The sequence below is a fragment of the Lytechinus pictus genome, chromosome 3, assembly GCF_037042905.1.
Source record: "Lytechinus pictus isolate F3 Inbred chromosome 3, Lp3.0, whole genome shotgun sequence".
In the NCBI taxonomy this organism is placed as follows: Eukaryota; Metazoa; Echinodermata; class Echinoidea; order Temnopleuroida; family Toxopneustidae; genus Lytechinus; species Lytechinus pictus.
The window spans coordinates 38,750,146-38,776,926 of NC_087247.1; the positions used below are offsets into that span (position 1 = coordinate 38,750,146).

The following is a 26,781-nucleotide window of genomic DNA, read 5'->3' on the forward strand; positions in this document are numbered from 1 at the left end:
GTCAATTTCTACAAGATAGGATACATGGTTGCCCTGGGTAGGCCGTCGGGATGTGGGGGCCCCTCGAAAAGAAAAATAAAAAAATAACAATTTTCTGCCCTTTTATTCACTGACGTTTGTCCCCTGAATGTCCTCTTACTAGGGCAGGCCAGTGACAGTGTTGTTATGGTTGCCCGAGACGTGCTGCACCTGTTTAACCCCCTAGTTAGCTTTCAAGATCCCTAATTTTTGAATATCGAATATCGAATATTGGTCCAACTTCACACGCGTTTGAATATCGAACCTGAATATCAAACCAACTTCACAGTTTGAATATCGAATATCGAATATCCAACCAACCAACTTCCTGCCGGTCTTCTTCTTGTTGTTGTTATAATGTTGGGTACCCGGGTCTGTTGACGTTGGCGCTATATCCATCGATTTCGATGATTTTCGCCAGGCTTGGTTTGAGAACTTCGGCGTCGGCGTCGGAGCTTCCTGGAGTTAGCGGGCGCGGCGTACTGCTCCCTTCTTCATAATTATATGCCATCACGTGGTAGTTATAAATAAGTGGTGGGAACGACTTATAAGTGGTGGGAACGACTTATAAGTGGTGGGAACGACTTATAAGTGGTGGTAACGACTTATAAGTGGTGGGAACGACTTATAAGTGGTGGGAACGACTTATAAGTGGTGGGAACGACTTATAAGTGGTGGGAACGACTTATTAAAAAAAAATGTTCATGCATGTCCCCTCTCGGGCTCCGTACAGTTGACCTCAAATCAGATTTTCTTAAATGTTGGTATCGAACAAATTTTCCTGTTTCAAGTCACGACATGAGAAGTACGAGGAGTATTCGAAGACTTATGGACATTTCTTTGGGTGAGCATTTTGTTGTTTTTACTCAACATGCTTTTATACCTTGGTTGCCACACATAGTATTGATTTCATTTTCATTGTTTACAAACCTACTTTGTGCCTGCAAAGAAATTTATGTATGCCCTTATCTTCTGTGGAATTTATTTTCATAAATTCAGCCGACTTTTCAGTCTACGAGTAGAAGATATCCAAAACTATTTTTTTCGATCTATCAGATGGCGAAGCTAGCCAACAAATATAAAAAATACTGTCAAAGAATACAATTTCAATTAAATGACAAATGACAAAAATTCAGTTAAACTAGTATCAATATGTCGTCTCTTTATGATTGGTAATTGGTACGGTTACCTTGCAGGGTATACAACTTCAATGTACCCATCTTGGTCATAAGTGATTTGGATGCTGTCAAGAACATTCTCGTGAAGGACTTCCAATACTTCTATAACAGACCAGTGAGTACTGCATCGTGCAATATTGATCATTTTCCTTTCCATAGCGAAGCTGATGGAAGAGTCTACATTCATGTGCGGGGCGTGAGTGAGGGTGGGGATGGGTGTGTATGGGAGAGGGTGTGTGTATGAAAGTGCATTTATCTTTCGCTCATTCTTTTTCTTTGATTAAGTACCTCTCTCCATTTCTTTGCCCTCTTCTGTATTTTATCCATTTCCTTCTCCTGACCACTATACACCTGTCTATCCATCACCACTTGTTTTTCATTAAAGATGTAAACAAATACAAAATTTAACAAACGTTTTAAAACATTCTATCCACAGAGTTTTCCTCTCGTCAATCGTCCAATGGATAAATCACTCTTCTTCCTCAGAGATTCAAGATGGAAAAAAGTCAGAAATGTTACCTCTCAGAGTTTTAGTGCTAACAAAATGAAAAAGGTAACTATGTACACACACCTGTTCTTTTCTTTTCCTCTTCTATGTATTCATTTTGTTAATATGACATATTCATTTTCATGTTATTTTTTCATTTTCATTTTATTTGCTTTCATTCTATTTTATCATTCTTTATTCATTTTGTCATTTTATCTAATATTATTTGGAAGGCATTCAAAATCAACGATTTCAAACTCGTATTTGGAAGAAGAAGAAAGTTAGTGAGAAGAGTCAGACATAATTGTAAATGATGTTTTCATTGTTAATGTGCAAACAATGAAATATTTAGTTAGACCGATCTTGGGAGGAAATGGAACCAGGAAAGTGACCAATTTACATTTACAACTCTTCGTGGTTTATATATCAACAAAGATAAGCAATGATAAGTGTAAAGTTATGTGGTTGGGCTCAAATAGAGTCGCAAGACAAATAATTTGACATTTAATGTTCCAATAACCCTCACTGTACGTTGGATTGTTTTTCTCGTACTATACAAATTGATCCCTGGGTAACAAATCTAGGTAAATACGTTCATAAAATAAAGGTAATTATTTCGGCATTATTTTTATAGACGAATTTCGGAAATGATTCTTGGATTTTAACTAGCCAAAGATCTTAAATTACGTAACTTATTTGGGGCGAGGGGGTAAAGACTAAAAGAGACTAGTCCTAAAATATTTGCATAAGCACAATGACATTAAGTGATTTCATGCACTCTTTGAGCGAAATTATCAATATCTTATAAAGAGATTAATGTATTTGAGGGGCGATGGAACAATTCGTAGGGCCTTTATAAATGTAAGCCTATACAGGTAAAGCTTCTCAAAATATTCTATTTGTCTAATTTGTCTTTATATTACACGATGGGTTGAATTGTTATGATTGGATATATTTATGTGGGCCTTTTTGTTTGAATATGCTGAACATTTTCTTAATGAAAAACGATTTCTCTGTTTCTAGATGTCCCTTCTGGTGAATGAAAAAGCTGATAGACTTGTAGAGAACATTGGGAAAGAACAAGCCAAAAGTGGTTTTGTAGAATGCAAACAGTAAGATGATTTTTTTTCATTTATACCGAATTTGCACTTACAAAACCCAATCACATTATCCAAAGATATCATTCGAAAGAAATCCATTTTATTAAACATTGCCTAAACAAAATATCTTTGAGTGTGATTTCATGTCCATGTCTAATATTGATGTTTATCGTTGTAATTGCGACTTTTTCAAACCATTTTTTAAATCCCTTTCCTTTGATGATCTGTAGGTAATAAGTAAATTAAATAAAACGATATATAATTAAACAAATAAATAAATGAATGTATGAATAACTTGATTAGTAAATGAATGGATGAATAGATAAATGAATTAATAAATAAACAAATAACTAAATGAATAAACAACTAAAAAAGAAAATTATTTCTACCGCGTGAGTAAAAAACAATTGACACCTCACAAGTCTCCAATTTACGGGAAAAATATTGCATGAATACTTAATCATCATATATGGCTGGGACGAAAGATATCTTCTTCCAAATAATTTAATACCATATTTATGTGGTATGTCTTCGCGCTTGGACAATTATAAGGTATCTTTTGCAGAGATGTAATTTTTTACTTGCGCCAAAGTAAGGCATGACTCCAATTAATCAATCTAGATGTCAAGGATATATCTACTAACTCAGGTAGGATTATGACATTATTGGTATTTGGATTCATTCATTGCAACCATGCCTTACTTTGGCGCAAATCGAACTTTACATCACAGTAAAAAGTACCTCCTGATTATCCAAGGGTTAACACATACCACATAAATGTGGTATCAAATTATTTGGGAGAAGATACTCTTTCATACCATATATAACAATTATGTGTTCATGATTTTTTTTCCTTAATTGGGGATGAGTGAGATGTCAAGTTTTTTTTAACTCACACGGTATATTATGTTTGCTGATGTGATGGCAACCTTTGCTACGATATACTCGATAAAGTGTTCATGTGTAATCAAGGACTTGTTCAGGACATTTTTTTTTGCCAAGGAATTACGTAACTTAGAGTTTTCCTCTGTTCTGTTTATCATTTTCACTAAACCTCCTTAAAAAATGAATGATTTGTAGGTGACAATAAAGAAACATATAAATATAGACCTATGAATGCCAAAAAAATGAGAGAAAATGGGAGATTAGAATAATAGAAAAAAGAGCTCGACTGCTGCTACAGCATTTCCACAGTAATTGCGATAAAGGTAAAAAGTAAGGAGAAAAGAGAGAGGGAAAGAACGAGAAAGGAAGAGATAAAGGGAGAGAGGGAAGCGTCCTTTCGCATTCATTCGTTCTAAATCAATCCTCTTATAATTTGTACAGACTTTATGGATACTTCGTCATGGATTCGATATCGGCATGTGCCTTTGGTCTTGACGTCGATTCACAGGACAACCCAGGGCACCCTTTTGTTGATCATGCAAAGAAGGTCATTCAGAGTGGGTTTGTCTTCAGTCCTCTGATTGCCATTACAGGTAAGTCGATGGCGGTAAAGAGGTAAAAGCTAACAACAGGTATTAGTAAAGACATGCCTTCATATCGAATGAGCGAGTTATTTCTCAAATCTCTTTCGAGGGAAAGTATACAATGAAATTGCGGAGTCCTTGATGGAGTTTGCTGCAGTGCAAACAAGGCATGGAATGTGGGTTCTCTTTGATACAATGCACACAGTTGGGTTTTATGTTCACATAATTAAAGCGCGGCTTTTAAATGAAGCACTATAACCCGTGGCTGTTTTAAACCATCTCATATGCATTCTACAAAATCATCACTACTACATCTCTTGCTACTTCTATTTCTACTCTTCCATTACATTCTTCTACTTCTCCTATTAAAACTATTTTCAAATGGGCGAAACTACCCCATACGCTATTACGATATCTTCAATGGCATGACCTATACCCTCAATCGGATTGGACTTGTTGTTGTTAAGGTGTGACTATATTATCTTGAAAAAAAATATATATTTGTTCTTAGAGGGTTCTTCTAAAAACATATTCTTTCGTAACCTTTTTTTAAACAAAGATTCTTGGTAAATTAACACAAATCGTAAAGCATCGGAATTATTTTCTAAATGCCTGTCAATTTGTTCTCTATTCCAATCATTGGTATATGTACTGACTCACTGACTGTATTATTGCAGGTGGTGTTATTGCTCATTAAACGTTCAGTATGTTCCCAAATGGACAGATTCTTGATAACACATCTTTTAATTCAAGCAATTTCATTGTTTTATTATAAATCCAAATAAAAACGTCTCACTCTTTTATTAAATGCAGCTATTTTCCCTTGGCTGGCTGGCATATTCAGATATTTCAACATCGGACTTTTGAAAAGTGATTCATTGAGATTCTTTAGAGATATTGCTACCCAGGCGATAACGATTAGAAGAAGTACAGCGAACAAAGAAAATAAAGTAAGGAATTTATCAAAGGTTGTATCAAATTTTGATTTTATACATGTTTGCCACTCCCCCTACTTTCAGTTCAGGCTCATCCACTTTTAAACCCGTTTTGCAACTCCTGCATCGAGTGTGATGTGTGGTTGCATTGTTACAATCATATTGGATGCAGACACAAAGAAATTACGAACCGCTTCAGAGTTCCGCGGGCTGTGCCCTGAGATATATATATATATCCTGTAAAAAATATTGGGTAAAATTTTAACCAGCACGAGAGTAATTATGTGTCCAACCAATTTGGGGTAGTATTTTACCCAATGCGGGAAGCATATTGTCCATTTAGGATAAGAAAAAATAAGGAGCAATTACTTTAGAATGGGCAAAATTTTCATCATACTGGATAAATACAAATGCCCGAAAGAAATGCCCAATGTTGGTTGAACACATTTCTTTAAATCCTGTCAGATATTTCCAAAGAAATCCTGAATCCTACTCAATATGACATAAATCTCAATATTCTTTGACGTTGAAAAAGTAAAAAAATTATCATACATCCAATATTCGCCCCTAGCATTTAAAATGTTCAAAAGGATTTTTTTTTGTCACAAGAGGATGGATTTTCTCCAGCTGATGGTCGATGCTACTCGACAAAAACATGAAGATGGAACCAATCAGAAAGAACCTCAAGAAGATATCGATGATGACCTCAAGATTCAGCACGAGAATGACAAAGACTCCGTACATCGTGATGCTAAGATGTCGAAACCCATTGATGATGACGAATTCACAGCACAGGTACATTGTAGAATTATAAACAGGGTGCGCTATATCACTCTGGTAAAACAAGCTATGTATTTTCACAGTCTGACTTTGTTTCAATGTAATATAATTTATGAATATGATGATGAGTTTCAATTTAGGAATGAACATCACCATTTAAGAAGCATTTGTTAGTACAGCTTTAGTTAACAGTACAATCTACGATGAATAAACCATTTCATGTCGCTGATGTACAATTTATAAGTATTTACCGACAAATCCCTTCGAAACCTTCCTCTGAATGATAAACATCACGTCTTCCGCATTGCTATCATTTTCAGGCAATGTTCTTTTTATTCGGTGGCTACGAAAACACAAGCTCCCTCTGTGGCTTCTCTTCCTACTTTTTAGCTAGGAATCCAGAGATCCAGGACAAACTGATCAAAGAAATAGACGAGGTGACACCGGCATCAGAAAGTGTCAATTATACCACCATCGCCAAGATGACGTATCTTGATCACGTGATTCGTGAGACTCTTCGCCTCTACCCGATTGCTCCACTGTAAATTATTCCTTCATTTCCATTTAGGACTTATTCTATGTATATCTCTATCAGGGTTCCCACAGTCATGGAAATCCTTGAAAATCCTGGAAAAATTTGTGATCATGGAAAGTCAGGGAATTGGAATTTTTTTGAAAAGTCATGGGTTGCATTCACCTCTTGGCTATGGCAGCTTTCCTGTTTGTCATGTCTCGCAACTCTCATACTTTGTGATCATACTCTGCTATAATAATTGGTGTTCATGATTTCCATTTTCCCCAGTTTTGTGACAACCAAAATTCAACGTAACTCCCGGGACGTCACGGGAAGTCATGGAAAGCAGCACTTTAGTCATGGAAAAGTCATGGAATTCTGTTATCAAACTTCTGTGGGAACCCTGTCTATGTGTTGTTTGTAATTTTAACAAAGGAATGTACATATTTCATACAAGATAATAAGGTTGTTACTGAAATATTCATGGAATAAAGCCTGGCTCAAACCTTTGCGCATTGCTGCATAAGCCGAGAGACCGGAAACAGCAATACGCAGCCTTACAACATAAAACATTTTTTTATCACATACACCGTGTTATGCAATCAATAAAACAGTTTCGTTGCTACGACAGTTCATATATTTTTTTCTCTTTTGTTAGGCGTATAGACCCCACTTACAAATTACAACCCAGGTAACAATACAGCGTTGGACTAACATTGGATCAACGTTGGGAAATGTTTTCCCAACGTTGCCTCAAAGTTGGCAGGCAAACGTTGCATCATTGATAGAAGTGCACGCGCATACATCGTCAGACCAACGACATTTCCAACGTCAGTTCAACGTTGTCCAGCAACAATGTTCCAACGTTGTCTGGCAACGTTGATCCAATGTTGGCTAAATAGTCAAATACAACGTTGCTACAACGTTGGCGAGCAACGTTGCATCATCGATAGAAGTGCACGTCCATACATCGTCAGACCAACAACATTTCCAACGTCAGTTCAACGTTGTCCACCATCAATTCTCCAACGTTGGTCTCATGTCGGCTGAGTCATCAATAACAGCGTTGCTGCAACGTTGATGGGCAACGTTGTAGCAGCGATGGAAGTGCACGCGCATACATCGTCAGTCCAACAATGTTTACAACGTTGGTTCAACGCTGTCCAGCAACGATGCTCCAACGTTGTCTGGCAACATTGCTCCAACTTTGTTACAACGTTGTCACAACGTTGCTTCATCAATGCTCCAACGTTATTCCAACGTAAAGCAATAATTAACAAAATATTAATGGGTTTCAAGGTGAAGTCCACCGTTGCAACCCTACACTCTAATCCTTATCATCATATCTTATCCTATCCTAAAATCCTACATCCTAATCCTACATCCTATTCCTATCATCCTACACCTATCCACTGAATCCTGTCATTGACTCCTATATAAAGAGCAACTTTGCTACACTAGGCAGAATACAGTTAATATCATTTTCCACATTTAACCTCAAAAATTTCACTTAGAATAATATGTTTCGACTATAAATGATATGGTAATGGAGCCACATACTTTTTTGAAACTTTTCATGGTGGAAATTTAGAATAAACATAAATACTTTAATTATTATAGCAATATTACCTAAAATTTTGGTCATTTACTGATGTAATGAATATTCATGAGTGCATAATCATTATGTCCAGATGAGGCAGGTATGGCAGCGTTGTTCCAATGTTGGTCCAACGTTGGGTAACGTTGATCCAACGTTGGTCTAATGTTGGTCCAATGTTGATGGAAAGTTGATTCAACGTTAGTCCAATGTTAGTCCAACGTTGGCGTAAACGTTGATTCAATGTTTGTCTAATATCGGTTCAACGTTGGTGTAACGTTGCTTCTTTGTTGGTTTAATTTAAAACAAATCCAACGATGCGCCTTTTCCATCAAACAGTTTTCAACACTGTGCCATCATCATCTGTAACCTGTTCATGATTCTGTCAAAAAACATTACAACTATTATTACAACTATTCATTTCTTTTCATTCTTTCTGTTACAAGTCTCTTCACATAATTAAGAGGAATCAAGAGAATTACGTGTGATATTTATTGAGGCCTTTGTAGCATTTAAACATTATTGACATCCTCTTTTTCTCAAACAAGACTAATACCAAACATAGGCATATGTAATAAGAATTAAGATGTATTAACTATTACATTTTCTTGCGAGTTGCAATCTCTGTTTCTGTCTACAACTGTTTGATGACTCGGTATGCACTGCCAATTGCAACGTCAGTAATCATCACAAAAACTCACATGTGTAATTGCAGTCTCTCAGTATTTACAAAATCTAAAAAGGAGGTCGTGTAACTTGGCCTCACTCAGAGTAACGTAGCTACTGCCTACTGTAACTTAAGAGCGCCTCTTTTTGATTAATATAGAAGTCAACTCAGATCTCAATATGCATGGCCATGGCCTAGTCTCGCTCTAGACAGGAATAACCGTCGTTTCTGGGGATTTCCTTAACAATTCTGACATTTCACCGGTGAGTGGAGCCAACGTAGTTCAGCGGAACAACCAAAATACAGAGACTGAAGCTTTTGGTCTAGTCTCGCTCATGCCATAACTCTTAAATGATATTTCAGCACTAGTAAGTGTAAGCATGCCTCACGTAGCACCTACATGTTTGACTGCAGTTGGAAAACACTCCGTCCAGGCTAGGCCAGGCACGACCGACCAGTCCAGGTCAATTCAAGGCAGCGTATAATATAATGAATAGGGCAAGAATGCCAGGAAGCAAGTCATTGGGTGATTTCAAGTACGGCCGGTGTTTGGTGTTGAGAGCGTGAAAGGGCTGCTGAACTGAGCTCCAACACCGAGCGTAATATTTTTTTCATTAAAATGTATTAAAAGTCTAATGATTTGCTCTCATCTTAACTGTAAAAGATAATTTTACGGGGATGGTTCGTCGTGTTTGCCTCCTGTAGCTCACGGACAGGGGGCGAACACGACGAACCATCCCCGTAAAATGCAGTGACTGGTGTTAAGTACTTACACGAAAATACTAGCGTCGGACTGTATGCACACAGAAGCTGACTCCGGGATCTTTCGGATGGGATCAACAGTTGCAGTTACCGACTATCTGCAAGTGCAAAGAAAATTTCACTGTAGTTTGTAGGTCCTAAATATGCAGCTTATAAGTACTGTGCCAGATCACTAGATATTCGGGAATTTAATTGTCTATATCCAGTTCAAATTCTGCCAGATTCTTCAAGTTCAAAATTGAAGGAAGCAGACTACACAGAAGAAGGAGTCTGACGTCGACGCGTCGCGACTAATTCTGCGCATCAGAATAGTATGGTATTTTTAAATAGGCACATTTGATGCTTGTATTTCCTTCTTCAATTTCTTCTAGCTATGTGACGGTAGGCCTATATCTCGTACTTACTGTGAGAGGCCTAGCCAGCTGCAAAGGACGAGGGCGTTTCTGGAAATTCTGGTCTTGAACTGCATTTGTTTTCTTGTCTTTTTTCCTTTATTTTCTATATATTAATCGACACATTTGCAGCCCCCGGTAGCCTGATCTATTCTATCCCGTCTTTATTTTTGTTTTCCCCTTTAAATTCCTCTTTCCCTTCCCATTATTTTCCTTCTCTCTCGATTTTCCCCCCTTATTGCTGGGAGGATACAAGGGTGACATGGATAGACAAGCAAACTTACTAATTGATCACCCCCTCCCCGGCCCCATTGGATTTTATGCGAGTAGTTGTCGTCTGTATATCAATTCTCCAATGAACCAGTTCTGTTCTCAACACTGTGTATACTATGCCGGGATATTATGTTGACTGTCAAACAAATATCCACCAAACTATAGTTTCCAACATTGTGTCGATGTTAACTGTCAACAACTCTCCAATAAACTATAGTTTTCAATGTTGTCAACGTTGTGCCATTGTCGGTTGTAAGTTGTAACAACTCTCCATCCCTCTCCATCGAACTAGTTTCCAACATTGTCAACATTGTGCCATTATCGGCTGTTCAGTAACTATCTAATCAAACATGTTTCCAACGTTGTGCCATTATCGACTGTCCAACAAATGTCCAATAAACTAGTTTCCAACGTTGTCCACGTTGTGCCATTGTCCGTTGTTCAACAACTCTCCATCTAACTAGTTTCCAGCTTTGTCAACGTTGCATTGTCGACTATCCAACTAATCTCCAACATACCATTTTCCAACATTGTGCCATTGTCGACCGTCCAACAAATCTCCAACGCACTAGTTTCCAACATTGTGCCATTGTCGACTATCCAACAAATCTCCATCAAACCAGTTTCCAACTTTGTCAACGTTGTGTGCCATTGTCGGTTGATCAACAACTTTCCATCTAACTAGTTTCCAACCTTGCCAACGTTGTGTCATCGTCGACTATCCAACTGATCTCCAGCTACCAGTTTCCAACGTTGTGCCAGTGTCAATTGTCCAACAAATCTCCAACACCCTAGTTTCCAACGGTGTATCATCGTCGACTATCCAACTGATCTCCAACCTGCCAGTTTCCAACGTTGTGCCAGTGTCAGTTGTTCAACAACTTTCCATCTAACTAGTTTCCAGCTTTGTCAATGTTGTGTCATTGTCGACTATCCAACTAATCTCCAACCTACCATTTTCCAACATTGTGCCATTGTCGACTATCCAACAAATCTCCATCAAACCAGTTTCCAACTTTGTCAACGTTGTGCAATTGTCGGTTGATCAACAACTTTCCATCGAACTACTTTCCAACCTTGTTAACGTTGTGTCATCATCGACTATCCAACTGATCTCCAACCTACCAGTTTCCAACGTTGTGCCAGTGTCAATTGTCCAACAAATCTCCAACACACTAGTTTCCAACGTTGTGTCATTGTCGACGATCCAACTAATCTCCAACTTACTAGTTTCCAACGTTGTGCCATTGTCGACCGTCCAACAAATCTCCAACAAACAAGTTTTCAACTTTGTCAACGTTGTGCCATTGTCGGTTGTTCAACAACTTTCCATCGGACTAGTTTCCAACGTTGCCAACGTTGTGCCTTTGCTGGCTGTTCAACAACTATCCAATCAAACGTGTTTCCAACGTTGTGACATTGTCGACTGTCCAACAACTCTCCAACTAACGAGTTTTCAACTTTGCCAACGTCGTGTCATTGTTGATTGTCAATCATCTTTCCATCAAACTAGTTTCCAACGTCGATTCAACGTAAATCCATCAAGTTTTTCCAACGTCCAACGACTTTCAAGTTTCCAACCTAGAGCCAACGTTGGCTTGTTACCTGGGAATGTACACCGCACCCATACTGAATTTTTCATACCTTGCCCCAAGGGCGTACAAATGGTTGAGGGAAAAAAAGAGAATAGGAAAGGGAAAAGGGTGGAATACAGTATGATATCAATTTCTATGACAAAGGGAGGAAATACAATTAATGATTTTAAGAAAATGAAAAGAAAATGTGAAAAATATGTTACTCTTTCCTGTACAAAATCAATTTATGATTATTAATCGATTTTAGTGATGAAAATTGTCATTTTTTCACTCGCTTTTCTCACTCGCAGCTTTTTATAAATTTTGCCACATACGCCATGTCTGCCCCCCTAAAAATTTCTGCTTCATTACGATATTGATGATAACTGACACGATTATACTGAAAATGATAAATCATCACATATTTACTGATCTGAGTAACTAAACATAACTAAACTTTCTCGATTTATCAATTTTTCATTTTCATTTTTTTTAATTTGGTCATTTCTGAGTTAGTCGAAATTGAGCTTTTTTCCCAATGTGTTTCTTTTCCCACTGTTTAGTATCAGCCGGGTCTGCACCAAAGAGTATGAGGTGAATGGCTTTACTATACCAAAAGGAATGCAAGTCGACATCCCCATCTATACCATACAACGTGACCCGGAGATTTGGCCTGAGCCAGATAAATTTATTCCTGAAAGGTAAAATGGGTAAAGTAACTATATATATTTTTCTTGTGATGCATCACATGGCAAAAGCATGCAATTGTACTTTTTTCTTTATAGATTACCATCGAAATTCTTTGAAAATCAAAATTTGACTTCTTTTTGGAATTCTCATTTTACATAAAACCATATTAGTTATATGCATACATACAATCATGTCTGTAGTCAGTGTTTATCTAGCCTATCATATTCATGTGTAATATTTGTTCTTATTGTGTATATATTTCATTCATATTCAACATACCATGTGTAAAAGTCGTTCCATTGACTATATTTGGGCGACATTGTACATACAACCCTGTGTTCAGCTTATTTAATCTATCTACTTTCGAATAAACGGCATGTATACTTAATACCGGCGTTTATTTTGTCATATAAGTGGACGAGAATATACACAAGCACACAATATATTATGCTTTTCACACTGCACTTATTTTCCTTAAACCCGGGAAATTGGTGGGGCTAAGGGGGGGGGGGTCTTAGCCGGGATTACGGCGTTTATCCCGGCAGAAGCAAATAGTATGGGATTAAGAAAGACAATGTGCCAAAAAAAAGATAGTATGGGGTTAAGGATAGTCCGGGGTTAAGGATAGTATGGGGCTAAGGAAATGCAGTGTGAAAAGCATGCCTCACAGAAAAACAGCTATGATGATGAAGGAGTTTTCTCTAAAATGTGCTTCACCCATCGTTATTTCTTTAGAGAAAATTATAATTGTTCATGCGGAGTAGTCTTTGTGTTTTGTCTTGAAATCGGTATTCAAGTTACAGCACGATTTTCTTCCCATTATTTCTTATTCCATACATTTGGAGGGCTTATTTTTCCTATTGCCTATACACGTACACTAAACTTCAAGTATAATTGGAAGATAGCAGCATCATTTAAATGCTTTCAATGTGACTTATTTAAGACTAAGAATAGTGATTTCTTGTTGTGAAAACTTCTGCAGGTTTACCAAGGAGAATCTCGAAACTACGCACCCCTATTCTTGGATTCCCTTTGGGACTGGACCCAGAATGTGTATTGGTATGAGATTCGCTGTCATGGAAACCAAGATTGCCCTTGTTAGAGTTTTGAGGGAATTCCGCTTAGAGACCTGCCCTCAAACTGAGGTACGTGGCATCTTATTTCAACTTTTGAATACATTAAAATGAGTTTTCCATACGAGCCGACAGCAATTTTATTTCTTTGCAATATCTGGAACCGATCTGTTTTTTCTGAAATCTAAATGTCACATATCCCAACCATTGACCTATGGATCCATGCCCAACAGACCGCCAGTCAACAGCAAAGTAGGCCGACAAGTTACTTTTCCAGTGAATAAAAATTAGGCCTATATACTTTTTTTTGTGGGCGGTATCTCCTATACACACACTGCATCCTGGTATTATACTATTACACATACACCGCCAATCCGTTATTCTTTATGTTAAACACCGCCCCTGAAAGGAAAGTATAATCTAAGCATTCAAATGTTACATTACTTTATTAGAAGCGTTGAAGCTTGAGAAACGTTACTAAACTGAAGTAACTATTATTCTTATTCTTTTTCAGATACCACCAAAGACTGGAAGTATTGGGCTTGTGACTCCAAAGAATGGTATCGCACTTCGGGTCGTGCGAAGAAACTAATCAAATAAAATACTTGATCTTTAATACATGAATAACTAAAAAAAAAATCTTTGTACTTATTCAAGGATTCGCGTTTGCTGATAATTATGACCAAAGTTTGTTAACTGTGAAGATATTCATATAATTATAAAGTTAGGGGCGTGTTGTTGGAAAAACACTTGAACTATGAAAACAGAAGGTTTGTCTACGCGGCGCCGCACCGGAGCGTTCAGGCAAGCTGATTGTGCGTTCACCCCTATACTTCACATTTGATACGTACTTGTTGGTTTATTATATTTTCTTCAATTTTCTATCAAAGTGACATGAATGTAAAAGAAATATTGTTAATTGACTATAAGCAGTACAATAACTATGGTTTTATATCGTTTTTGCGTTGAAGCTCTGGAATTTTAAAATTTCTCTGAAACCTTAACCTGCATGCTCTAAATCATTTTTGATTTTTCTTAGATTATAAAACTCGATTGCGAAGAAAAAAAAAGAGCTCAAATTTGAACGGATGATGCAAGTAGAGGAAGTTTTCTTTTCCCATGCGCGCAAAGCACGGAAAACGCGCCTATAATATTAAACATTTTGTCCCAAATTAACACTCTTTGTCGTATCATTTTCATTCGTTGGTAGATATATATATATATATATAAATATATTACTTAATCGTGTTCGATCCTTTTCAGATCAGGTATTATTATTTTCGTACATGCTAGTAATATTTTCGTCGAATAGTCTATCATAGAAATATATACTTTCAGATCATTCATCATTTTATGGTCATATAGATTAACACTAAATAGGAATCAATAACGCACGAGACAAAGAAACTATGTATAATGGAACAAACATTATATTAAAAAAACTGTGTATTGTGTATTATGTACTCTTTATCCATGAATGTGATTTTCACTAGACCCTAGATTAGTGTGCTTGTATATGGCAAATATAACCTACTATAATAGGTTTGACTAGATTTTATTTTATTTTCCACTCTTGTTTTCATTTACAATTCTTTTTTTTTTCATTCATTTCGGTTTATTGTACAAAAACTTCCTTGTTAAAAACAGTCGGGAGACTGATACAATCAAAGATTACAATGTAAACATAAATTTCATAGTTACATAAGTGAAATGAAATAGTCAAATAATGTAAAGTAACAATTAATTAAATGATGTTGGTATATTGCACTTACAAGGAAATTATAGATGAGAGCACGTTACAAAATATATTCCAAAGATATTTATAAATAAAAGCTATAATATGGTAGTGATAACTGAAATACATGCACTAAATTCAATAAACAAATCTATAAGTTGTGAAGAAGGTTGAGATTGGGATATAAAATTAAATCGCAAAGTGGAAGGTTCACATTGAGAAATAAATATGGAATTATGTTTTTAAAATATAATTTTAAGGCTAATGTAGGACATCTGACATACGGAAAATAAGGCATAGAGCACTGTAAATTGTATTATTATAGATTATATCATTATTATCACTGTATATAAAAATATCGTCACTTCATGTATTATTATGCTATATTATTATAATCCTTACCATTTAACAGTTACCATTTACATAGAGGTCAATATCATTATCATAATCATCAAACACATAAGTCATGATTAGCTAGATAAACTACATAATGTAGTATTATATTGCATGTATATCCAATTGGCCGAGTTAGATGTTATTCAAATTGATGAAAAATGAAACAAAAAGAAACATCTATATTCAATTAAATTCTCAGGAATTTAAGAATTTTATCTTCCTATTTAATTGTGATTCATAGTAGTACGTACGTGTTAAACGTGTTAAAACAAAGAATAATTATAATTCATAATAATACATACATGATAAACAAAGAATAAATGGATTACAATATAAAGTTGAAAAATGAACGTGTCTAGAAAATAAAGGATTTAATAACTAAGTGTAACGACTTTTGGAGAAGAGGTTTTTGCGAGCAAAAAATAGTGGAACCTATATTTAAGGCAGGGCTTGTATATCTTGGGTCCCTAAAATTCGAATGGTATGTTTTTCATAAATAAAATACAGAATTAGGTTATGTAAATTCCTAAATTTTCTGTATCGTTGCAAATTGCTGGCAAACAGTTGATTGTGTTTTTAAAAATAAATTTAAGTAGTATTTTCATACATCTTTTTTTTTTTCGAGAAGTCAGGTGTTTGGATCAAGAGAAAGGTTGAATTTATTATGTATTATCTGTTTGTCATGATCCACGTCGGCTCAATTCAAGTAATAAAATCGAAACACATACGTCATGATACAATGTCAGGCTTTCATTATTAGGGTCGATAATAATGTCGACGACGACAGCGACAATGATGATGATGATGTTGAGGATGATGATGATATGGATGATGATGAAATCTGTTGAAAACAGCTTTTATGAAAACAGCGATCGAAACTGCAAAGTCGCGATGGTATTGATGGTCACAAGAAGTGGTTGACCGATGATTGACCAGTAAAGTGCCCCCACAAGGATACCCACTTCATGCAGAATTCAGTGACGAAAAAACCCAAAACATACAAACAAAAAAGATGATTACCACCCTCAGGGAGCATTTTATTTTTACTAACAATTTGTTGAAAAAAATATGTACAGAAGGTGAGGCTATCACTCTTTATTTGGAGTTTGCGCAACATTGGCGTGTTTTTCACATAAATAAAAAAGGGGGGTGTTAAAAAGCGGAGGGAAGAAGGAAAAAGGATTGAAAATATTTAAGGGTAGTCGAGCTACCATTACAATTGGAAGAAACTTCGTGGTCTAGCGGTTCTGACACTCGCCTATAAAATCAAAGAGCCGTGGGTTAAATTGGGATCGAATTCCTGCCATGATATTGTTTCTTTCATCACTAAAATGTATATATTGTGCTGCACTGGACTCAGGCGTAAATGGGTAATTGGCAGGAATATTTCTTCCTTGAAATACTTGTGCGAATGGATGGTGAGAGGCAAAGACGTTTAAAACATGTAAAATAATTCGAAGCTATACAATCAGTGTAGAATGATCCTGCCCCTCCCCCGCACAATGAAAATATCCTGGCGCCATCCCAGAATTCACTACACTACCAGCGGGCAGGGAGAGTTTCATGGAAGAATTGCCTGACGGTTCATCCGACAAGTCATGTTTTGTCAGACCTTCTCAGCCAATCGAAATCATAGAAAGTTGTCGTGTCAGACAAGTCTTGATGAAACTCACCCCCGATCATTCGGAGAGAATGGATATATATATATATATATATATATATATATATATATATATAAATGTGTAAAGTTATACATGTACAACAGCTTTGGCTTGTCATTGTTCGAAACCCACCTTCACCCGACAAAGGAAATTATAATTGGTATAGTGTCGAAAATTTGTCTATCTGACGGTCAATCGGATCGGGGTCGCCCTAGCCACTAACCCGTCTCTGTGGTCTAGTGGTTAAGGCACCGGCGTTCAAAGCTGGGGGCCCGGGTTCGATTCCCGGCAGAGACATTTTTTCGGCATTACCAATTTTTCCAAAGGGTAGATAGCTCTGGGGAACCTTGATTTAAGCTACGCCTACCATTGTTCTCTTCATCCATTTCTTTACAATATATATATATATATATATATATATATATATATATATATATATATATATATATATATATATATATATACATATATAATTGCAACTTATTTGGACGATATAATTTTTTTTAGGTGTCTATGCACTATGGCCAACGAAATGATATTGCCACCCGATCTTGATTGTGACCTACCGCTTTCACAATAAAAATCGCGTGCAAGCAGTATGTCGATAATAAATATTTTGGAAATTACTGTGCTCTATCACGTTGCCAAAGCAAAGTATTCATATTGAGATAGCGTGGCCAGCAACGTTTGTTCAGGATCTTCTGCTGATATAAAACATCAATCATTTTATTATTGAAAAATACAATACAATGCGATATTGGCTATAAAAAATGTTTCATGTCATTTTAATACATTAAGTTGATTTGTACATAATGTTCAAAGAAACGTGCTTGACATGACATCTCTGGATGTTATTGTTTTGAGTTTGTATTTCTTTCTTTCCTTCTCCCGCTCCCCATGCTACCTGCAAGGGTAATCATTGAGTTTATCCATTCATCTCGCAGTGGTGGGGGTCCTCTAAGTTTGAATAGAAATAAAACGATATATTAACACCGCTCCTGAAGAATCGTTTCTAGCTTTGTGTCGAACTGCTCACGAACCTACATCTTTTGATTCACGACAGCCGTACATTCTTCAAATTGGGGTGTAAAATTTTATAGGTGCTTATAAGAAAATAATGGAAGCCATCCAAATCACAGTCTCCGTTTTTTCGGTTTCAGAGCAAGATGTCGACCCCATTAATGTTGATGTTATTATGAAGTCAATCTACATCGCCTTTGCTCTCTTTGAATCATAGGTAATGGCCTTGTCTTGATGGTAATAACTGGCATCAAAGATCTCCAAGATGTCACCAACCTTCTCACTGCTAACTAATCCCTGATCGATTTCATGACATCCTTGTTCTTGTTGTTTGGTTGTGTCGTCCCCCTTCCAGCCTTACCCAATGATAACCTAACATTTGCGCGGTTCCTCTGTGCATTCTGGTACACGAAATACTCGTTTTGGTCTATATACCTCTATAGCAAGTTGCTTGAATCTCGTCATGATAACACTGGAACGTTTCATGGCGGTTGTGTTTCCAATCCACTATCGTGTATACACAAAGTCCAAGAGAATGGTAGCAGTTTTCCCTATTCCATGGCTGACGGGTTTCCTATTCCAGATAAATTTGATCATTTTCTCTCGATTTGAGCACAACACCTGTCTACAATTCCCATGGCCAAACGACTTCATCAAAATACTCCTTTGCACCCTAACATACTTCCTCGTGTTCTTGCTACCGGTAACCACAATGGCATTTGTCTACACTATGATTATGCTAAAACTGTATCGAAGTCCTATGGATCGATCTTCTACGCGAACCTCTACAGCTCCATCCAACAGACGACGACAGACAAGGGGACCGCGTACAGTTAATTTTCGAAATAAAGCACGGAAAAATGCAATCAGAACATTTAGAAGTGTCTCCATATGCTTCGTCACATGCATGTCTTTGAATGTGCATCTCTATCTCTTGTATGGCTTTGGATGGATATTGGATTTCAAGGGATCGTTGTACCTGACATCAGTAATCATTGCTTTTGGTAACATTTGGATAAATCCCTTCATCTATACCTTTCTGTATAAAAGATTTGAAATAGGGTTGCGTAAGTTTTTCTTTGAAAATAAGGGGGGGGGAAAGAGATCACCGACTCGTGACGTAAATACATGTAACACAAAATGATTTAAAATGTGCCAAAATAATAGGTTAATTTGTGGAAAGTATTAAAACAATATTGAGTGTATTGATTTAGAGTAGGAGGAGAGTGACACAGTATCCTGCAGAAGAAATAAATGTTCAACACTACAACTTTTTTTAAATTCCAACCAGATGCCACACTGCAAGCATGTGAACAAGGTGGCACCTTTCTTGTAGCAGTTTTATACGCAAAAGTTTGCAAGTTCAAGAATGTTAAACCAGAAAAAAAAAAATCAAACTTGCACTTTTGAAAGATTCTTCCAGTGTGGCATTGCTGAAGGTACTACTTTTTGTGTTTTTTTTTTTTTTTATCTACTAGAGTGTACCTGTTGTTGGAATTCACCTCTATTTTATATGTAATCCCTTCACATAATTCATTCTTGTAATTTATCTTCAAGGTACAGCAATAGAAATACAATGAAATGATATGAAGCAAATCAGCACATTGGAAACACTTGTGCACTCATTTACTTACACAAGCAAAGGCCAACAAATGAAAAGATTAGCAAGATCTCTGCCAACAGTTTTTTTTAAATTGATTTTTATTTCGTTCTGGAAAATATATAACGGACTCAATCCAAAAATGCAGTTATTATTAAGAACAAAATCATTGGATGTTGGCCTCGACGAATGGCGTGAATTAAAGTGAAACATCCATTACCCTGATGACATCGACCTAGTTCTTACTTTACTCTGAAAAAAACATGTTATCAAACTAGATCAGTCTATGTACGTCCACAACGTGGCTACGAACTAAGTAGATACTAGGATCTGTTTAAAGAATTTCTTAGGGACAAACTCTGAATGAGCAGAAAAGAAAACACACTCTATAGAGTCAAGGACGAAGTTTGAATTTGAAATTCAAATCTCTACAGAACTAAAAAAGAGTGACAACTGAAAAATGAACTACGGATTCAAACTCACTGTACTAAACAGATGCCCATATATGCTCTGAATGTTAACTTTACGCTATCTAAAGCTGATATGAACTGACTGTAGAAGGATAGGCCCCCGGTTGGGAAAAACGTACTGGTGATAGTTTATGAACAAACGAGGATCACCGAGGGCAAAAGTGTAACTCCTCACAAAGGCGCAGTGGTTACGTAATTGAGCGTGAAGGATCACACAGTTATAACCATAAAAAGATTCATAGGACAGTAATTTCTTGAGTTTGAAATTTAGACGGTTTATCCTTCTTGTAACACCCAACGCTCTCCTCTCCAAATTTCTCTCTCGTTTACTCTTTCTCTTTATGTTATGACCAAATGAAGGGGAAAAAATACATCGACCCAAACACACTTTCTACGATATTTCTAAGCACCAGAGATGATTCATAAAGTTGTTCGTAAGTAACGCACAGGTATTATCTAATCCCACCCATTCTTTAACTATTCCAATTATAGGTTATTCTTAAAAGTTGACATAATCATGATAATATACCATCCAATGCGGCCTATCTGTATACATGTGTGTAATTCATTTGTATTTTAGTTGATGTGATAAATAAGGCGCAAGTGAAAATTGGCGCATGCAATTATAACTGGATTTTCTTTCTTTTGGGGGGGAAGGGTGCTCAATCAGTCTCAATAATTTTTTTTTTCGTATCAGCTAGTTAGAATATGCAAATTAAAAGTCTTGTTATTCAAATATATTAGTATATAAAATTTTAATGTCTGACAAATCCTTGTTGAACCACTAGGGGAAAATTATAGAATGATTTCACGTCACAGATTAGCTGAAACAGTTGCAGACATCATATCACTGTTTAAAAAATGACAAAACTTAATTAGTTGCGCAAAAAAAAATCAGGAACATTTTTCAATTTGATTTAGAAGGAATTCACATTTTTCCTTGTTAGATTTTTTTTACTATGATCATTAAGGTTTTTTTTTAATCTAAAGGTAGAAAACCAAAATGGCCTACAGTATGAGGGACTCTCGTCGGTAAAGTCTCTTTCCAAGAAATTTCCTTTGGAAAATATTATTAAAAGGTTCACTATAAGCTGTTCTCCACTAAGTTAATAAATAAGGAAGATTTGGATTTGATAGTCGTAATTGATTTTGGACGATATTTAAGTAAATTAAGAAAACGCAGTTCACGGAGCCGCAATTCGACCCAGCAAATTTGTTTTTGTTACCGTAATAAGATTGACGATATTAAATTATGGGTGGACTTTCCAAGTTGTTAATCTCCTTTTAAGTTTATTATGCCATTCATTTTAAAAGAAAAATTACATCATAGGAAATAAATCTCTTGAACATAATGAGAAGTTGATTAGGTGTAAGTAATTATGATCGACATATCAATACTCCATTATTACAAAGTTGCATTTATTAAAAAGATGAAAAATGTTGATCTTAACGAAATTGTTACATCATGAATGGTTTTGGTTACAATGGTAATATTTCCTCTGAAATAATGAAACTGATGTGTTACTCTTCAAGATCAAAGTTATTAATTAAAAAAAATTTTGGAGAAAATTATTATGGGAAAAGAGCTAAATAACATGAGCAAAATCATGAGTGAATATACTCTGTTAAAATCTTGAAAATTATTAAGTGATAAAGAGAAAGTAAGAGACAATTAATTACGATAGGCAATCGCTGTCGACTATCCTCGGTTTTCTGTTTTCCTGTTTAAACTTTAGTGTTTTCAGTACCAGTATGTCAAATGACATAATAAAGACAGGGTTGAGGGAGCTGAATTGTCGCAGAGCAATTTTTAGAAAATTTTCGAGGGAGAGAAGCAAGCCAATGGATAAACAGGGATTTGAATAGATTTTCAAAAAATATTCGGCATGAAAATATACAAACCTTCGTGACATTTATAGAAATTGATTTAAAAAAATAAAAACAAGGACTTAATATATTTTGGGGGCATAAAATGATTGATTTCACCCATCCCGTGAGTATGCCAGTGAGAAGATATCGTATTATTTTTTTATCAATTAATGAGAGAATATTGACGATTCTCACATGGGATGTGATTGAGAATAAAAAGAAAACTCACCGCAGATTCCTGGGACCAACAGCCATGTATTGTCATGGACCTATGGTATGGTAGACCTCTATACAAAATTCATTCTGAAAACCATTTTAAACCCTGGAAGTATATTTGCATAAAAATCGAAAAGCATTATCCGTTTTCGTCTGCTCGCGAGGACAAATGTCAACATTGCTTCCAACAAGGGAATACGATCGCCAAAAATAATAAGTAATGATTAACAATGATAGGTAAATATCCCAAGTGTTAATTGATTCCTTGGATTGGATTACCGTTGCATCGAAAACTTAAATGGGAATATTACAATCAGAGGCGTCGCTAGGCCTTTTCCAGTAGGGAGGTGTGGAGGCCCTGATTACCGACAAATATCAGTACCGATTACCGACGTCCCGCGACCATGAATCTTGTTCTAGTTCTCTTTAGTCACATTTTCTTTCGTCAAGGAGAAGTTCCAACTTTTATAAAGGGGGGGGGGGGGAATATCTTCATTCGCATTTTCACGTCGCAGCCGCCAAATCAGTTTTTTATTTTAAGGGTTAGTCCTAACTAAACTTTCATTCTTAGAAGCAAGATAAGGTATTTTATGTGACCTGGATATAAGTTACCATGCGAGCGCAAAGCGCGAGCAATTTTTTTTAATATTTTATATATTTAGACCTTAAAATTGAACATTGTGACCACTTTTGTAATCATAAACTAGAGGGGCATCTAACTAAACGATCCATGTGAGCGCAAATTGCGAGCTGAAATGTTTAATATACTGGCCAGCAAAAGATTATGTGAAGACTGTTCGCAGTGAACCGTGAAATAATAAAATTTTCATCTATCCAAAAATGCGAGCGCAAAGCGCTAGGTGAAAAATGTCATATCTTAACCTGAAAATTCGATTGTAAACATGAAGAAGATAGAAACATTAAAGGGATGGTCCAGGCAGGAAATATTAATATCTCAATATTAAATAGAGTAAAATTCACAAAGCAAAATGCTGAAAATTTGATCAAAATCTGATAACAAATAACAAAGTTATTGAATTGTAAAAATATGCATTGTTCCGGTAAAACAGTTCTAGGCATGTCTTTATGAATATTCATTAGTTGGGTTGATGATGTCATATCCCCACTTGTTCTTTTGTATTTTATTATATGAAATTAGGTTTATTCAAAAATTTTCTACCAAGAACTAAAATAATTGGATTCACAACTGATTGAAGTGCATTAATTATATATTGCCGCAATTTATTTCATCATAATGGAGACAAATCATTTACACATGTCTGAAAAAATGAAAGATTTATGATTTCATGTAATAACATAAGAAAAAGGAAAGTGGGGATGTGACATGATCAGCTCACCTAATGAATATTCATGACGATGTGCATGTAACTGTTTTCACAAAATATTGATAATCTTTAAAATTCAATAACTTTGTTATTTGTTATCCGATTTTGATGAAATTTTCAGCATTTTGCTTTATGAATTTTATTCTACTTAGTTAGATATAAATATTTCCAGCTCGGATTATCCCTTTAACCAAACAATCGTTGCGAGCGCGAAGCGCGAGTTGAAAATTGTGATTCTGACCAGAAAACCGTACATTCTAAGCACTTTTTGTAACTAATGTGTATATAATTAGAAAATTCATGCTGGCGCGAGCGAAAACTTTAGATTAAGTGTTCTCAAAAAGGACATGTTGATTAACTCTTTGCAGTGACTCATTAATAGAATACATTTCTTACTAATCAAATAGTGCGATCGCAAAGCGCGAGCTGAAAAATATATATATTTCGACCAGAAAATTTGACTGTAACCATGAAAAGGATGGATATTATAACCAAACAATTGATGCGAGCGCGAAGCGCTAGCTGAAAATTTTGATTTCCGACCAGTAAACTTGACATTCTAAGCACTTTTTGCATGAATGGTATGCGTATATCACAATTCACGTTATCGTTATCCGATACCCTTAAATAACTGTTCTGGAAAGGACATATTAATTAACCGTTTGCAGTGACTCATTAATGGAATGCATATCTCACTAATCAAATAGAGCGAGGGCGAACTAAAAATTATGGATATTATAAATTGAAAACTAAACATTTGACACGTTTTTACATTAAAACAAACTTAGTTTCTGCATCTGTAATTGAACAAGCTGTGAATCTAAAAAAAACATATAATGCGAGCGCGAAGCGCAAGCTGAAAATTTTGATTTCGGACCAGAAAAGTGGACATTCTAAGCACTTTTGCACGAATAATATCATGGGTATAACAATTCATGCAAGTGCGAGCTGATATTTTCAATTAACTGTTCTGAAAAAGGACATGTTTATTAACTGTTTGCAGTCATGATACATTTTTCACTAATCAAGTAGAGCGAGCGCGAAGCGAGAGCTGAAAATTTTGGATATTTTAACTTGAAAACTAAAAAATTTTACACGTTTTTACTTTTCAACAAACTTAGTTCCTTCATCTGTGATTGAACAAGCTGTGTACCTTAAAAAACATAATGCAAGCGTGAAGCGCGAGTTCAAATTATCGGTATAGTACTGACCCGAAAGTGAAATTTTAAGCACTGTCCAACATGAGCAAAATTTGTGGAGAGAATATTGATCTCACTGAATATACTATACGAGCGTGAAGCGCAAGCTGACAATTTTGAGACTTAGCCTTTAAACCGGGCCATTTTTATCACTGTCGGTTAAGCGCGAGCTGACATCTTTTTATATTTTTACTTTAAAAATTAAAATTTTGACTTAAAACCTGTTGGAACGAGTTGGTTGTTTGAAAAGAGAGGGTTTTTTCTTTGAGAACTGTTCAAAAACGTGACGGTCTGAAGACCCCGAAACTTGCAAAAGATTTGTCAGACCGTGGTGGTCATAATCAATGAATAGATATTACTCGAATCCGAGAAATTAAAATGCAATTCATTCAATATATTGTTTTACAAAACATACTTTCATTTTTGTTTTACCCCAACACGAATAAATACTCAATTAAGTTGTGAGAACCTAGCAAATTGGTTTAATGCAATGTATCATCTGTTCCAAATTACGTTTAGGGGTATAGTTTTTGCGTTTTGGCCCCGGTCGCTGAAAATAGGAAGTTGCTTCCGATATGTTGATGGTTATTCGCCTTTCTCTCTTATGCCTGTTGCGATATGAACACGGCGTCTCATTCTCAAATATAGATGGTTACACAAATCAATTTGTTCTGAGTTTCAATCACTTTTTCTGTCGAACTGATCGAGGAAGGTTCTGTCTCAAGTGACCAGTGATAGTGACGCTGTGTGCAAATGAAGAGTGATCGTGGTGGTGATTGTGATGGGAATAATGATGAAGGGGGCAACTGGGCTCCTATATATAAGACCAGGGGCTCCTATAAATTCAACCCCTGTAAACAATTAGATGTCTCGCTTTACATTTATTACAAAATAAATGGAATATAGACAATGTAAGATGAGTATGGGTGTATCATGTTAGTTTTTTTTCTTTTATGTATATCAGCATGTTATCATTATAATTTTGTTTTTCATTGACTTTAAAAGAAGGCTTATACCCGTGACCTCAACATTTCATTACAGATCACAATCTTGACAAATATCAATCAGACATGTCAAATGAGTCCTAGTTGTTAATGCAGGTCTATTCATTTATTACAAAATAAAGTTGAGCTGTAAAGTGTTTTCTAATTAGAGAAAGCAACTTTGGCAATTAGCCTATTTCCACTGACCCCAATGTTACATTGAAAATCGGACAAGAATTAATTATCTATATGTTTGAAGAGTCTGGCTGCATCATGAAAGTCTATAAATCACCACAATACAGGTGTAAAGCGTTTGTTTTCAATGGAAAAAAAAGATGACGAGTTTGAGTAATTTCTTATTGACCCACCTTTAATTATTACTGGAATAATAAACACAATCAACTAGACACCGTTAATGAGACATGGTGCATTGATGATGTAGGTATATTCATCTATAGGATTTAGAAGAATAATGTGCTTGCTTTTTAATTAATAAAAACAATTAGGCTACTTGGCCCATTTTCTCCGACCTCAACATTTAATTAAACATGACAGTCTAAACAAGCATCAATTAGGAATGCTCTATTAGTCTGGTTGCATTATATGTTTACACCTTTTTTTTAAAAAGAACAAACTCAAGTGCGGCATTTGCAATTTAACAATCTGTGTATCTCAATGCGAGCACGAAGCGCGAGCGGAAATTTTCGATATTCTGAGGTTGAATTTAAGCACTGTCCAACATGAAGGAAAAATGTGGAGAGGATATATGGATATCAC

General features: G+C 35.9%; 1 protein-coding gene across 1 annotated transcript; it reads left to right on the plus strand.

Annotated features, from left to right (window-relative positions):
* The first annotated feature begins 814 nt into the window (after positions 1 to 814).
* LOC129257290 (cytochrome P450 3A24-like) lies at positions 815 to 16,372 on the plus strand. The gene is made up of 11 exons (XM_064096997.1): positions 815 to 862; positions 1,215 to 1,311; positions 1,633 to 1,749; positions 2,707 to 2,795; positions 4,110 to 4,261; positions 5,066 to 5,202; positions 5,797 to 5,982; positions 6,288 to 6,508; positions 12,310 to 12,447; positions 13,419 to 13,581; positions 14,024 to 16,372. The coding sequence occupies exons 3-11, from the start codon at positions 1,657 to 1,659 to the stop codon at positions 14,099 to 14,101; spliced, it is 1,257 nt and encodes a 418-aa protein (XP_063953067.1). The 5' UTR covers positions 815 to 862; positions 1,215 to 1,311; positions 1,633 to 1,656; the 3' UTR covers positions 14,102 to 16,372.
* The last annotated feature ends 10,409 nt before the right edge of the window (positions 16,373 to 26,781 follow it).

Coding starts and splice junctions, on each gene's coding strand:
- LOC129257290 (XM_064096997.1), top strand. CDS start 1,657: ATGGATAAATCACTCTTCTTCCTCAGAGATTCAAGATGGAAAAAAGTC. Junction 4,262..5,065: donor TCCTCTGATTGCCATTACAG/GTAAGTCGATGG, acceptor TATTAAATGCAG/CTATTTTCCCTTGGCTGGCT. Junction 5,203..5,796: donor CAGCGAACAAAGAAAATAAA/GTAAGGAATTTA, acceptor TTTTGTCACAAG/AGGATGGATTTTCTCCAGCT.